This window comes from Spea bombifrons, chromosome 1 (genome assembly GCF_027358695.1).
Source record: "Spea bombifrons isolate aSpeBom1 chromosome 1, aSpeBom1.2.pri, whole genome shotgun sequence".
Lineage (NCBI taxonomy): Eukaryota > Metazoa > Chordata > Amphibia > Anura > Pelobatidae > Spea > Spea bombifrons.
This window is the reverse complement of record NC_071087.1, coordinates 57,327,833-57,344,902: the sequence shown is the minus strand read 5'-3', so window position 1 is coordinate 57,344,902 and position 17,070 is coordinate 57,327,833. Positions and strand designations below refer to the sequence as shown.

The 17,070-nt window shown below is 39.1% G+C and overlaps 1 protein-coding gene across 4 annotated transcripts in view; it reads left to right on the top strand.

Moving 5' to 3' along the window:
- Positions 1–999: 999 nt before the first annotated feature.
- Positions 1,000–17,070, top strand: part of LOC128488980 (UDP-glucuronosyltransferase 2A1-like) — a 30,413-nt gene continuing 14,342 nt past the window's right edge. For 2 of the 4 annotated variants that reach the window (XM_053461708.1, XM_053461710.1), the window contains exon 1: positions 13,736–14,503. In XM_053461708.1, coding sequence (XP_053317683.1) covers positions 13,792–14,503 — 712 coding nt within the window. In that variant the 5' untranslated portion in view covers positions 13,736–13,791. Of the gene's footprint in view, positions 1,795–6,241; positions 6,968–13,735; positions 14,504–17,070 lie in introns of those variants that run through there. The other 2 variants (XM_053461707.1, XM_053461709.1) reach the window with 2 other exon arrangements.

The following is a 17,070-nucleotide window of genomic DNA, read 5'->3' as shown; positions in this document are numbered from 1 at the left end:
ATACATATAAATACAAATCTTAAGGGAAAATAAAGGCAAGTAAAATCTCTGAGTAGGCATGTGCCCACCACACTTCTCCCCTATGATGTGGGATGTTAGGGTGTTAAGTATACACATAAACAATGAAATCTCCCTACCCCTTCACCAAGACAAAGATTTTTTAAAAACCTGCTGCAACCCGCTATAAGAGGTAAGAGGATGCAAGACTATAAAAATGTAATATCCATCCAGCAACATTATATTAAAAATATTTTTTATTGTGACATGTACCTATGTTTAAAGTAACATATGTGACAGCAAATGCTGGCCTTCAACAAGAGTCATTGCTTCAGTAGCAGAAAAAAAATTATTGTCATTTATCACCATACCACTTTAGTCCAACATCTGGTACATGGATGTATTAAAATCACTGTTGCCCTTCACGACAAATTCTTTAAGGGTTAAAAGGGAAGGTGTGTGCCTAAAAGTGTGGCAAGAAGTGTAATGAATCTGCAGTTTCTCATGACTTTGCTCCTATTGTTTACATAATCTCCTTTGTAATAAACTATGAATATTAGCCATTGCACAGATATATATAAACCTGATTTGGCATTCACGTTCAACGCAGCAAGAGCTAAAGGTAAGCAATGTAAGAGCTCAATAATTCACTTCAGATGCATATTTATTAAATCAATGGTGTATGTATATATATATATATATATATATATATATATATATATATATATATACATATATATATATATATATATATATATATATATATATATATATATATATACACACACATATATATATATATATATATACACACATATATGCTAAATATATATACCGTATATATATATATAATATTTCAATGACATATTCAATTAGAACTCTTCTTTGATTTTGTGTAAACTCATAAAAATGCCCCCTGTGATACATATTTTCTTTATAAGAAATCTAATTCTTTGTCCAATTGCTTCATCTATAGAGAATCATCTGGTACAGAAGGTGTAAACATAAACATTACCAGCACAAAAAATATATTTAGCCGGTAAGCAAAATAACACTTTGACATGGCCTTACTGGATAAGACGTACAGCCTATTGGCTCAAATGCTTATCATTCAAGTTCTTCTTGCAAAAACCATGTTCTGCGGGAATATATTGATTTGGCCAGCAGAAGGAAGTCACTGGCTAAACATTAAAAATATCATTGATGAATTGATAAACAGGGGTCATAATGTGACCATTTTGGCTTCCTCTGGATCAGCTTATATCCGGCCAAGCCAGAAAACGTTTCCAGAGACGTACGAGACATTTTACGTTCCATACGGAAAAGAAGACATTCATTTGCTAATTGAACAATTTGTCAAGTTGTGGATGTATGAAAAACCAAACATTACTTTCCTTCAATTCTACCAACGTTTAAGCATTTTGACTTCAAAGTGGCATCAATTCAACAAGAACAATTGCAACAGTGTTCTTAAAAGTCAGGAGCTATTTATGAGATTAAAATCACAACAGTTCAATGTCTTAGTATCTGATCCAGTGACTCCATGTGGGGAACTGGTGGCTCTGGCACTGGGAATCCCTTTCATGTATTCCCTAAGGTTCACACCAGGCTTAGCAGTAGAAAGACACTGTGGCAAAATATCCACGCCTCCATCTTTCACCCCAGCTGTTCTTTCCGAGCTGACTGACAGAATGTCGTTTTCTGAAAGAATGAAGAACGTTGTGTCGTATCTAATACAGGACTACATATTTTTCTCACTCTGGAGAGAATGGGATCAATACTACAGTGAAATTTTAGGTAAGGTATATATGCATAAAGTTTTTACACTTCAAATGTAGAAATGTTTGATATGTATTACACATACTTTTGGAGTCATCCTCCTGTAGGTGCTGGTCAGGTATGTCCTGCCTTGACTACATAAGAAGATAAGAACACAAGGAATAGATAACAGCACAGGTACCCTCTCCTTATTTTATGCACACATTCAATGTAACAGTTAAACAGGGGCACATAAAGAAATGTATCATGTAGGACAGCAGTGATTTAAATGCGGCCTTGAAGTATACAAAATTTGTTAACGGTATTTTGGTGCACCCTGCAGAAACTAACAATGACGAGAGTGAGGCCAGTGCTTAGGTCGATGCTATTCAGAAGCTTTGCTGCCAGTAAATACATGATCTAGAACTGGCTTTTTGATAGGCTGGTACTGCTGTGGTTAATAGGGGAGCAAATTGTAGGTCACTAGTAGAATCCTTGCACTTATGCATTTCACTCAAAGTCAGTTTGCATAGCTTGGTGGTGAGGAGGAATGGCGCATTGTTGCCTAGGTCAACTAGGGCAGTTGCATCACACGAAAGCAGCTTTCCCTACAGGATGATCATCCTCTCCTGTGCGCAGCTGCTCAATAGTGAGAAGATTAGTGATCTAGTGTGTAATCAGTCGATTTACACTACAGTAATCTGAGCCTAGCTGACCCACCCTCTTTTGTATCTATTCCCCTTTTCTCAGATGGATGACATCATGTCACTCAGCACATAAGATACTCAGTGTAAGGAAGAAGAACATCTGAGGGAACTGTCTGTTGAGTGAAAAAGTAAATGTTATTACCCTACTGAGTTTGTTGGAAGAAGCCTATAGCTACAGTGCCCCAGGGCCTCACATGGTACTGACCTGCCCCTGTATGTGTATGTGTGTTCTATATTATGTAAGTGCATACAGGCATTGGGAATTTTCAATTACATGAAACATGGGTTGATTGGCAAACTAGTTTAAACTCTCTGTATGAATATAGGGTTGCCACCTATCTTGCAAAAAAATACCAGCCATGCTAATTTGCATAATTAATTATATGCGTGATATCACAGAAACATAATGTGCACCTACCTCCCCCCAAAAAAAATATTTCCTGTCACAGAAACATAATGTGCACCTACCCCCCCAATATTTCCTGTCACAGAAACATAATGTGCACCTACTTTCCCCCCAAAAAAATATTTCCTGTCACAGAAACATAACGTGCACCTACCTTCCCCCCAAGAATTTCCTGTCACAGAAACATAATGTGCACCTACCCCCCCAATATTTCCTGTCACAGAAACATAATGTGCACCTACCCCTCCAATATTTCCTGTCACAGAAACATAATGTGCACCTACCTCCCCCCCAAAAAAATATTTCCTGTCACAGAAACATAATGTGCACCTACTTCCCCCAATATTTCCTGTCACAGAAACATAATGTGCACCTACCTTCCTCCCCAATATTTCCTGTCACAGAAACATAATGTGCACCTACCCCCCCCAATATTTCCTGTCACAGAAACATAATGTGCACCTACCCCCCCAATATTTCCTGTCACAGAAACATAATGTGCACCTACCCCCCCCAATATTTCCTGTCACAGAAACATAATGTGCACCTTCCTCCCCAATATTTCCTGTCACAGAAACATAATGTGCACCTACCCCCCCAATATTTCCTGTCACAGAAACATAATGTGCACCTACCCCCCCCAATATTTCCTGTCACAGAAACATAATGTGCACCTACCCCCCCCATATTTCCTGTCACAGAAACATAATGTGCACCTACCCCCCCCATATTTCCTGTCACAGAAACATAATGTGACCTACTTTAGTTTACTTTTATCAGGGCAGGCAGGAGTAGGGACATAAGGCTTTATCCTTCGAGTCCACAGGCAGCAAGCTTGCACAGGCCGGTCGGTCTGCAGATCCTGCCTTACTCCAGAGCGCTGGGGGAAGTGACGTCATGAAATTAAACATCACTTCCCCCAGCGCTCAGCCTCCGTCAAACACGCTGTCGCGGCACATAGCACTGCGCTAAAGACAGAGCGGCAGGAGGGGGAGCGCTATAATGGATACTACCCTTCCTGCTAATCACCGGTCTGCCCTGCAAAAAATACCGGCCATTGCATGGCCAGTATTTTTAATATACCGATAGCGGCAGGGTGCTCTAAATACCTGCTGTCCTGGTGAAATACCGACCAGGTGCAACCCTATATGAATACCATGTATATCATATTAACATCACCTGACACAACTTCTTACATTGCTGTGAAACAGGAATTAAGCCTACAATGTTAAAGAAGCTTATATTGATCTAGTAACAATGACCCATTTATTTAAACGGCTGATTGCATGTACAATATAATCCGATAATACGTGATTGAGATCTATAATTCAAAACATCATTTAGCACAACATACTATTAAATGCCTGATGTATTATTCATGAAACTTTACCCATTTCCCATGAATATATCTAGGTTGTTAGCTAATCAGGTTCTCTAGTTACACCATACATTGATCTGAGTACTGTGCCTTCCTTAAAGAAGACACCTGGGAAACTAAAAATAGTCTCTTTTCGTGTGAATAAGCTATTGAGTCCAATGATGTATACATTTTCTATAAATACACTTTATTTGGAAAATGCTGAAAAAGTAGCACACTTAATTAATGAACAATTCTTCTTATACCTTAATACAATGTTTTATTATTTAAGGAGTCATTGAACTTTAGAAAATGAGAACATAATTCTATGGAAGAAACTATTTTTTGAAAATGGTGTATAGTTACTAAGATGTAAAGCCTATTAGATGACCAGTTGCAAACATGCTATGATGTTGTTTAAAGCCAATAGGCTCTTCCAGTGAGAAATACTCTTGGGTGGGCTCAAGCCAAACTCAGCCACCTAGGAGCCAAGCTGGCTAAAACACACATTTTTCTTCTGGGCTCTCTGTATCCAGATGTGTACCTACCTCTATAAAAGATGTATTCAAATTGGCCATAGAAATGTAGGACTTTACAGTTGAAGGAGACATTAGAGTTAAGAAAGGTATCATCAACCTATGAATTAAACACATTTTGTGTAGTTTCAACACATCAACCTTAATACATCTTTGTTAGTGAGATGCCCTGTAAGATGCTATAGCAATCTATATTATATTCATGTATTCCTTGGGCTGGACATGAACAGGAACTCCTTTATTCCTATCATGCAATTCCTTTATAATAGAGTTGCAGGGAAACGTATATGAATTATGTGGATTTCTGCATTATTGGTCAGTATAGTTGATCTTATCTTTAACTAACTTACAACAAACACAGACTGCTTGAACTCATAGCACACAAGCAAATACACATATGCATGTCTTTTGTTCCCGCAACGATATACATAACTTTTTTAGTAACAAATGTTGCTTTTCGAATTACGGTTACTTGCTAGCTATGTTTACAGTGGGCATTCAAATCTGCAGTGGTGCAGATTACAATTAAAAACATGTATATGTTCTATGCTCCTTCTAATGAACCCTGCAACATTGAGCTTTAAAAACCTTCCACACTATCAATGATCACAGTGTGGGCCAGTGCATGGGGACCATGTGTTTAGGTGTTTACCATGACCCAAGATTTCTCATGGCGGCACTGCCTAGTATGAACGTTCTTAGCCATCCCCTGTATGGCTTCAGAATATTCCATCCTGTCCTGAATCAGAACTGCAGCCAATAGACTGATATCAAGTTATTTAGTGTTCTCCTTCAACTTCTGGTCCCTAATAGTCAGTCTGTACCGATAACCAGCTCTGTTAACACGTAATACATATGAGAGTACTGTGAAACATGGCTGCAGTCTTTGTACATCCCATTGTGATTGTCTTAAATGCCTCCTTTTAATGGTTTTGATGCTGGCAGGGGTAGCAGCGTTATAGCCTACATTTTCAAAAAGCTGCTGCATGACTGCACATTTGGGTAAAGTACTCAAAAGACAATTGCTGCTTTTTGAGCAAAAGACATGGATTCAGCTCTGTATCTGCTTTAAAGCAGCCGGAAAGCTTTTATATGACATCTTTGGTTATACCAATGGGTCTTTAACTGATTTAATGATTCCTTTTAACTCAAAAAATCTAATGTACCAACTCCTTGATTTTCAGTTGATGCCCTGTGAAAGGCTCATGCTTTACTTCACCATGTATTTGAAAAAAATGCACCTGTTCTCTGTTCCTTTAAATCTATTAGAATTTTGTCTAAGCCATTCCCACTTGATATGAAAATAATCCACTCCATGTTTTGCTGTATCAGGCTATAGAAGAAGCCACTTAGTCACTCTACCGAAGCATGAATATTTGATCATATTCTCAGATACAGCATGCAGCAGTAGGGCACAGGGATTCACACATATCGTGAGTACAGCTCCTGCCTCGTCGTATTATCAGTCTGTGAGGCTCTACAGAAATGCTATTTTTTCAGTGCATTTATAAATCTTTTCTACTCTACTTCTTGCTGGCTGGAAGATGTCTTTGTGGAAATGTGATAGTATGGCCAGCAGAACACAGTCATTTAATGAGCCTGAAACTGATAATAGGGGAATTGATAGCTAGGGGTCACAAAGTCACCATGCTGGTACACTCAGCCTCTATTAATCAGGCTGCTAAGGAATCATCAAGTCTCCATATTGAAGTAGTAAAGGTGAATTTTACTTCCCAAGAACTTCAATCAGTTTGGGAGAGGTTTCTCCAGTTTTGGGTGTATGAAAGGCACCAAATTTATTTCTGGAAGATCTACAGCACTTTGAGGGCCCTTTCGAGAAACGTAACTTTCATCCACAAGCAAATATGTGGTGCCATTGTTGGAAGCAAGAAAATGTTGGCCAAGCTTCGACGGTCAAATTTTGACGTCCTCCTGTCTGACCCAGTGCTGCCTTGTGGAGAACTGCTGGCCCAGAAACTAAATATTCCCTTTGTCTACTCATTACGGTTTTCCGCAGGTTTTGTTTTTGAGAGATTGTGCGGAAAAGCCCCAGCTCCTTCTTCGTTTGTCCCAGCTGCCACTTCGGAATTGCAGGAGCAAATGGGTTTTTTGGAGAGGGTCCAAAACTTTGTACTCTACCTTGTCCATGATCTGTTTCAAGTCTTGGTTTGGAAGGAATGGGACTTTTATTACAGCTATATCCTTGGTGAGTTGCGACAGTTTTCATTCCATCCGTTAATCTACATTTCTTCATGCATCACTTGCACAGCTAAGTACCACAACAGTCATCAAAAGATGATAATTTGTTATATTTAACAGTACAAGATCATATGAGTCTTACAATTGCATGGGTGAGTAAACAGTCCTGGAGCATGATTATTATAATATAATATAGACAGCATGGGTAGAAGCCCTCTTACCTTTATAGATGGGCGGGTTCAAAAGGGAGGGCATTTTACGCCTTATAAACACTCAGCTCTTCCCCACACTGATGCAAACTCAAACTCACAAAAAATAAACACACAGACTACACTGACCACTCTAACTACTCTCAATAACTCTGGCCCCTCACAGCCAAACTGACATATTTTCAAACACACATTGCAACCAAGGTAACTTATGATGGGTGATTGGCGCCTGGGTGCAATATTTCTTCAGCACCTCCTCTGTACTACAAAACATACTAACATGCAAGCTTGCTCTAACACTGCCTCACTATTTCCCACCCTCCTCTCCCTTACAACATTAACCCTGGGCTCACCCCTGACACAATATGCTGGCATACACACTAACACCATACACTCTGACACCAAATACTAACAAACACACATGCTAACAACATACACTAGCACACACTCAAACACTATGCTCGTATACACACACACACATACATACTCGTGCTAGCACCATATACTCAAATTTACATCACTTCCATCCACACACACATCACAATGAGGTCTATTCCCTAAAGGGAGAGATGGCAGTTGAGTTTGTAGGAACTCTCTCACTGATTTACAAATAACTGGTATTACTTCTGGCCCGATACATACCCATTATATTTTGGGACTTTTTAAAATATCACTATAAAACTGAATAAATGTGATAGTTAAAATGCATTATTTTTGATTATGGCTCCCATATAAAATATGATGATGCAAAGTATGCAAATTGCACATGTGCATTGTATAGAGATATACGACTATCCCTTTATTTTCAAATATAAGATGGTCAGAGGTTAGATGTAATGTAAGGACATTTTGCATACCAACAAAAGTTGTAGAGACTATTTAAACATGCATGGGATAACCATAAAGCTATCCTGAATCTAAGACAAGACAAGGGACTGATTAAGGCCTGAGTCTCTACATCTAGAAAAAAATAGGCATGAATTGTTCTTGTTTCTGTTTCGTGTTTCTATATGTAGCATATCTCCAGCAGTTGGATTACCCCTTGGAAAGCAGATAAAACGATGTGCAAGGAAACCAGTGTATATTTTGTGGTGTTGTTTAAGCATAGAGAGCTTTAAATTGTCTTTGCACCACAGACCAATAAACTATGGTTCAACCATCACAAATGGCAGATGGGTTACCAGATCTTTCTATATCTCCTGTCTCAACATATTTTACAGGGGTCTGTCATAATGAAAAAAAAACGAACGTAAAAATGTATGTGTATATATATATATATATATATATATATATATATATATATATATATATATATATATATTACAGCATACATCTCCTTCTTCCAAACTAACGTAATACCTACTAGGGACTATTTCAGTTTTTTTGGCTAGCATTGCTTAACTATTGGATTGATGGCTTGCTGGGAGGATGGGGCATTGAACTAAATATTATCTATTACTCTGTGGAGTTACTTTTGTTTTTTCTGTTTTCTTTCTATTTTTTACATGTATCCATCTTTCCATTTTTTTTTGTGTTGTTCGATTAGGAAATACTTTTGTTGATTTACTTAACTAAACATAGATAAATGATACAATGTACACAAATGTTTTGATTGCTTCTATTTATTGTTTTGAGCACAATCTTTTGCATATACTTGAAGTTCATACCATTGTGGTATTTTTAACTATTTTAACTGTGGCCACTTTCGGGGTAGCCACTGGCTTTAACACCCCAGGAATTTCTGAGTGCCCGATTGCTCGATAACTGGTTCTAACTGGTTAGAACTGATTAAGGTTCTAACGTAGAACCTTAATCTTTATACAGTTTGATGTAGAAAACCGTTGCTGGCTTGGCCTAAGATCCTGTGAGACTCCTAGACACACGTTCCCCACACATACACACACACAAATCATCTTACCTGCCAGTCACTTGAATGGATATTTTGGCACCACTGAAAACAATAAATAGGAAGATGTTCAAAACAGTATCTAGTTTGCCTAATGGACAAATATTTATATGGTCATAACTCCCTTAATGATGAATTCAAACGTTAAAACAGCATACTGCTCAACATTTTCGTTATAAAACAGTGTATTTTATTTGCATGGTTTAATTCCTAAATCCATTTCTTTCTTCTACACACACAAGTAAAATGGATGTAACGGTATAAGTCCAACAGAAGAGTCTTTAGTTGACTCTGATACCTTTTTGTGGACCAAATTAGTCTCAAAAGCAGGGGAGGATAGAAGGATGGATGGAAGGATTTGAGTCCCAAAGGGAAGTTGTCCTTCCTGAAGAGGGGCACATTGGAGGTACTCATATATATGGGTTGTATACTCAGTTGAGCTGTGCTAAAAGAATTTGGGACATAATCTAAACTTTAAAATTAAATTCAAGCAAAACCATCTAGTTGACATAATATTTGCTTTGTTTTCTAACACAGTGTTTATTCTTGTAATATTATTAGGTTAATGTTGGGACTCATATTTGAATAATACATTTTTTAACAAAAAAACATAATAAAACAAGACAATAATTAGCGTACAGGCAGCTATTCTGCCCTGTGCTAATTGGATGTCAGCATTTGTTAATGTCTTTATTTAATGCACCCTTTACTTTTGCTTAATTTCATATGCTCCCTCCAGAATTTCACTCTGGTAATTGCTTATTTGGCACCACATATCTGAAACTGTAAGAGTTCCACTCTGATTATCAGGTTTTCCCCCCTTACTCTAGGATAAAAGGGGCAGATTGAGAAAGTATTCAGTGCTTCATAATATCTGAGTATCCCAGTTGGCGCTTTTTCTACTGGTAACTCCATTTTCCCATATGGCTGATTTCATTTAGAAAACTTTCGGACAAGTAAACTAAAATTGAGCCTTTACGATGAACTTTTAAAGGGTTAATATTTAAAGCATATCATTGTCACCTAATTTAGAAAGTTAGGTTAGTTCAACAAATGATTAGCATACTCTTTTTCTCCATTCTCAGGATCTGAGGGTGATGGGACCACTTCTCATGGCCACACAATCTAGAAGGGACAGCTTCTCAGGGCCACACAACCTAGAATAAGACTATAAATCGGTGATTTTACTTGACCTTAGTATCGTCAACTTCGGCCCCATTCCCCAAATAAGACACATAGACAATGCATGTAATTAAAATTGCTTTATTGTTCGATTTTGGATAAATTTGGCCACGGTCAAAATCCCAGTATTATCCCCCAACCGTGACACTCATTATCATATTTCTTAAACGTTATAAACCACAAATTTTTTTGGCTACAAGCCAACCATATAACACCGTACATCTATAGGGCTGGTAAGGGCGTAACAAACCACGTCACCTGTAGAGGCTGCCGGCGTCCAAAGCCCAGCAACCACACGTCACCCAACGTATCACCTGAGCAAGGCGACCAGGGAGTGTTCTGCACTTCCGCCCTGAGGCATGTGCACCACGAGTACAACCATACCTTAGATAGTTGTCTCAAGCACCGAACCAGCCAACCACATATTAACAATGACCAAAATATAAACACCAACCGCCACACAAGACGATATAACAATAAAAAGAGGGAAGGGAGGGTGGGAATTTCGCCTACTTAAAAACCTACAAGCTCATCTGTGAGCAGGTCCCCAAATTTATTTAGTTGATGACACCCAATGCCCTCCCCTTCTTCCTGTTCCTGAACATTCAGAGTGTGGGGGCAAAAGTTCACACAGGGGCCAAGTAGTCACAGAGGATGCATGTATCTAACCAATATTTTAACCCCTTGTTAGGTCATGGGGTGCTCCTCGTTCCTTCCCCGGTCATGGTGCCCCTACACCTATTTCATGCTCCGGGGCTGGTCTACCAGTGTGTATACATGGGAACTCTCAGCATTTGAATCCGAGTTTGAAAGCGAAGGGGCAAAATATCAGAGTCACAAAGTCTAGGGGTCACTGATTCATACTCTACATTGATCTGATGATATCTAAGACCCCTAATTAGCGCTTTTTCTACCTGTGTGTTAAGGTTGATATCCCAGTCTGAATGCATGCTACTCAAGTGTGTCTTTAAATACTGGCAAGTCAAGGTCCCCACGAAAACAAGTATTAGAATCATTTGGTTAACCCACTTCATTGGTCTCTACAAACAACCTGCATGATGGACTATTAATGGGTTAATATCTCAAGAGGTATGATGATTAAATAGATCGAGGGAGAACAAGTGAGAGATGATAAATGTATTTTGTGTGATTGTAGCTATAGAAGCTAAATGTGAATAGTAATACGTGTTGAAATACCCAGTTCACGTTTTCATTTCTCCCATTGCAAGCTGCTGACTCACTCTTCTGTTCTCCACCCCCATCCCTGCTGTGCCCTGCTTACCTCGCAGAACACTGTGTATTAACGGCATGCAGAGCCATCTTACAGCTCTTCAACACAGTTATCGCTGCTTAACACTTCCACTAACACATTGGAGACATAATGGTGAAATTGAAAATATACGGTAGTTCTTGAAATCTATATCACCCGAGAGAACACAGTCTTTTATAAATAGAATCAGTGCACATACACAGGGGGGGGGGGATTTTAACAAATACGTTATAGTAAGAATGCAATCATTACCTCAAAGCATAAAAGGGCACATCACTACCAAAACTTTGGTCTGAAGTGCTTCTTAAAGGGATAAGCAATACAGTTCAAAGCACAGGCCCCCATTAGCATGCAGTGCTAGGTCTATTCACTAAACTGTGAGTGCGTGTGACTACAAATTCACTAATGTCAACAAATAGGTGCACTCCTAAAAAGGAGCACCTGGCTCACATATGTTCGATGGCAGAAATGATTGGTCAAAGCACCAGGCAACCCAGTCAGCTACCTGGGGCATCTTCTTCAGAGAGGAATTGGGGATACCATTGATAACCCCTTCAAATATGTCCAATGTGTAGAAGGTTTGGTGCCAACACAGTGGGTGGGGATGTGCGAGGGGTCTATGGCTATACGAGCATTCTAAAAAGAGACATAGCATACACATGTTTCGCGGGTTGGGATTTCTGTCTGGAGTGGTTACGTACCAGTCCTGCAGGGGAGTTGAAAAAAAAAAGAAAACAAACAACATGCTGACTATCAGGTTGTATGTGAGCAAGTTGAAAATGTGATGGCAATTGTCATTAAAGCTAAAAAAATGCATACATTTAGTTGTCCTCCTTCTCCCCTTGTTTGTGGTGGGTGTCATTAAAATATTTTTTGTTATATAGGTTCCCACTATATTCCCCCTCCCCACTCCTTGCTCAGTGGGCTATAAGTTCACCTTTTAGGACTGGATGATTTGTAGGTAGATCTCATTGTTGAAAGTAAAGTAGTTAGGTGTGAGGATGAATTTTACCAGTTCTGTGATGATTCGGGGTTGTATTTTTGGTTGTCCATGCCTGAGAGAAAATGTGAACAGGCTTTAATGCCATGTTTATGTAGAATGTTGCTGTACAGGGATTCCACATCCATGGTTACTAGGATAGTGTTAGCAGGGAGGTTGGTGATTTGGTTGAGTTGGTTGAGGAAGTCAGTGGTGTCTTTTATGAAGCTGTTGGTGTTGATGAGTTAGGGTGTTTTCGACCAGTCTGGAGATCTGTTCTGTGAGTGTGTCCATACCTGTCATTATAGGTCTGCCTGGATTACCTGCTTTGTGGATTTTGGGAAGCATGTAGAATGTACCCATGCAGGGATTGGTTGGTATAAGTGATTCCAGTTCTGGCTGTAGCCCCTCAGGGAAGGGTTTGATGAGCTCCTTGAGTTGCAAGGGGTATTCTTTGGTGGGGTCAGCGCACAATTTTTTGTAATATATGCCATCTGACAATTGTCTGTCTTCCTATTTTATGTAGTCCTGGGTGTTCATAATCACTACTGCTCCTCCCTTGTCTGCTGGTTTGATGGTGATAGAGGGATTATTTTTCAAGTTACTGATGGCAGTTTGTTCCTGTGCTGAGAGGTTGTGAAAAGTTTTTTTCTGTTTTTTTTGGTCGCCAAAGAAGCAGTTCTAAGGCACCAGCCTGGTGCTGGAGTGAAAAGGCTGTTCTTTTTCCTGTTGTAGTCCAAAAAGAACACAAACCCCCACCTGCTATATGTACTGTATTTTTAGGTGCACCATGTTCATCTATATTTACCTGTATATATGACCACATGTGTAGACATCTACATTCCCATCCCTTAATTCATCACTGCATTCCTATTCCCTGTACTCAGAACATTTATGACCCTCTGGAGGGACACATACTTTTACAACATCTCACCCTCCCATATCAGATCTGGGCAGTAAGTAATGTCGTTTTGCTCAGAAATGTTTTAGACTTGAGAAAGTGGGAAGAGCTCCCGAAAGCTTGTCATTCCAAAATAGTCCAATCAAAAAGGTATTATCACAAGATACTTATTCCATCTGTTATTTGATATACCGTATATATGTGTGTTTGTGTGTGTATTGCCTGTAGATGGAGCCATTTGAATAACAATGTTATCAGCAATTTAGTTTTCCAGTACAGGAATCATGTGGCCCTTCTGAACAGTCACATGTAACATAAACCAATCAAGTGCAGAGCTGCTCCACTGTGCTTCTGGTATATCATTTTTTTGCTTGACAAGAAAACATGAATTGGCTTCCTTCTTTGGTCCTACAAATTGTATTTTTCAAGACTGTGTCCTCAGGGAAGGTTCTGGCTTGGCCAACTGATGGAAGCCACTGGATGAACCTAAATGTAGTCCTTCAAGAGCTTGCGAAGAAAGGACATGACATTACATTGCTAGTGCATTCAGGCAATGTCTTGATGGATCCCAAGAAAGCCTCATCACTCAACATTGAGGTGTTTAATGTTTCATTTTCGAAAGAGTGGAATGAAAAGCTTATGCACGACTTTTTAAGTTTGTTTATGTATGATGCATCCAATGTATCATATTGGGAATTCTTTGTGAAACTAAAGGAAACTGCTGCACAGATGCAGCTGTTACAAAGACATGTGTGTGATGGTGCATTAAAGAACAAGACTTTGATCCAAAAGCTTCAGTTGGACAAATTTGATGTGGTTGTTTCAGACCCAGTTTCTCCTTGTGGAGAGATCTTAGCAGAAGTACTTGGGGTGCCTTTTGTTTACACCTTACGGCTCTCAGTAGCTAACACTTTGGAAAGGCTCTGTGGACACCTTCCTTCTCCCTTTTCTTATGTACCTGGAGCTGTGGTGGCACTTACCGACCACATGTCCTTTGTAGAAAGATTGCAAAATACCATGTTTTATTTGTTTCAAGATGCTCTGTTCTACACAGCTTTTACAGGATTCTGGGATGATTATTATAGTGAAGCACTCGGTAAGTATTAAAATCTCTGAAAATATAGACACATGCATCTTCCATATTGCTCACTTTTTATAGCATTGTACACAGAATTAACATGATAGGCATTCTAATCTACAAAGCAAATGCTGCTCTTTTATGTATATTGCATGTTATATTGCGCTTTGTGCAAAGGGGAAATCAAATGATTCATATTTTCTGCTATAGCTAGATCATACAGTATTTTCACATGGCTATGCTCTTGAGCGTGATCACACATGGCTCCTCCAACTCTTTTGGAGTTGCTGAATGCCATAAGTGCCCCAAACCCAAATCTTGATAAACCTAGACTGCCCACATGTACCTTTACTGCCTTTCCTGGAGCATATCAGGTCACCCAGTGTGCAACCACCAGATGGATACACGCATTAATAATGTGCAGTGGAACATATGTTATTTAGTGGCCATTTTTGTCTTTAGCATAATTACATTATTTAAGCCCTCCCTAAATGTGCCTATCCTGTTATATTATATACCTCATTTATTACATATATTGACTGAGGTTGGAGTTTATTTACAATGACTCAAATAGCCAGCAAGGGTTTAGTGCTGCAAGGACTTTGGACAGCACCTACACCATGAACGGGTCCTTGCCATGCTTCTGTTATTGCTTCCTCTTCAATCCATTTTGGTCAGGTTGTTTTCGGGGCAGGATAAGATGGCACATATTGCTTGTCAAAATTGGCTTTGGGTGCTCTGGAAGAAAAGTTGCTAACCCTTCCCTGGTAATATTACAAATCATCTTTATACTAAGGCAAAGTATTAGCATAAATGGGCATTAGGACACCAGATTTCTTGGTTTACGTTATCAACGCAAATAGGCTGGATGGGGCAAGGTGCATAGGATTAGAACACATACATTTGCAGAGATTTCATTTATCTCTGCTGGAATTTGGCACTGTGCAGGAAAAGGGGAGTGGAGCCCAGCCATTTCTTCTTACCGTACTTAGAACACTACAAATAAACGCATGGCAAATATGATAGCTTGTTAAATACCTTAAGTATATGGGGCTCTACTCCATGCAAAGGTGAATAATCTCAAACATGCTGGTTATAAGTTTAAAACGGCCAAAGTTCAAAGGAGGGGTTTTACCTTGGTGCAGATGCAAGCAAGTTCATTTAAAGGTGTTCCTTTATAGGTGTTCCTTTATAGGTGTTCCTTTATGACCTGCCCCTGTGAACACGTTATATTACTAGACAGAACATACATTTTGTTTTACAAAAATTAAGCAGTATGTATCATATTTTAATAATATATTCATACTTTTACTGTCTATGTAATGGACTCCTTTGCATTTTTTTTTATCTTTGGGATTCAGGTTCACATTTTATACAAGACATCAAATGTACATAGCTGAACTTAGTTTAGCTTACTTAGTGTCTGTGTAGAGCTGTATATAGCTGGCTTTGACCAGTTTGGCAGTGATTGTGGAAGGAGCTTTTAAAGGAGTGGGTCAGTAGGTGGCATTCCTTTCACACAGCTAAAGTACTTCCCACCTAACTGCCCTTTGCACTTTGTAGGGTGCTTGTGACAACTTGGTGCTGTGTGGCACATGAGAGTCTAAAATGTTCATTGATCCTCAGGAGAACAGGATACTTTAACATAGTAATGTAGGTTGAAAAGAAGACTCAAGACCATCAAGTTCAACTTTGCTATTGATCCAGAGGAAGGCTGAAATCCTTCATTGAAGTGTTCAAAAGGGGGTGTTCTTGACTTCAAGATGGCAATCTGATTTCTTGCTGGATCAACAAGCTATAAGGAATCCTGTCCTTATAGCCAATTATATCCCTGTGTGTTCTTAATTGCTGAAAATATTTATTTTGTGGATTTTCTGCACCCTGGACCTTGGAGCAGTTGACTGACACTAAACACTGTTTTCTACATTTTTTCCCAAGTCCTTTTCATTTAATGATTTACACAACCCCATTTAAAGTATAATTTACACATTTATTTATTTTTCCAAAATGCATAACACTGTATTTGTCTACGTTGAAACTCACCTGCGACTCGGTCGCCCAGTTCTCCAATTTGTCCAAATCTGCTTGCAGGGAGGCAACTAGTTCAGACTCAATTACCTTATCTAATTTTGTGTCACCTGCAAACAGTGACACATGGCTTTCAATACCCACTGCAAGATCATTAATAAAGACATTAAATAACAGTAGGCCTAGGACAGACCCCTTAGGGGTAAGGATGGTGGCAGATTTTAGGGAGATGTTAAGTTTCCAGGACCACTTTCACGTCATAGACTCTGCTCTGCACCTTTGTCTTACCCTATACATGGGTTCACAGTGGAGTGCATACTTTGTCTCCATTGACATTTCTTTCATTGAAATCTCTCAATGCTAGCATGATGTTTCAGTCATCTCGTTAAATATCCAATTTGTAGAGGGAAACATTGATTATAAAAAACCAAAGCATGACTGTTATCACAAGTCTCCATACTATATCTGTATTCACCTTATCTAAATCTCCGCTGAGTTCAGCACCTGAGCATGAAAGCTCGAAACATTTGTATAGAAAGATCTTATCCTCTTTCTTA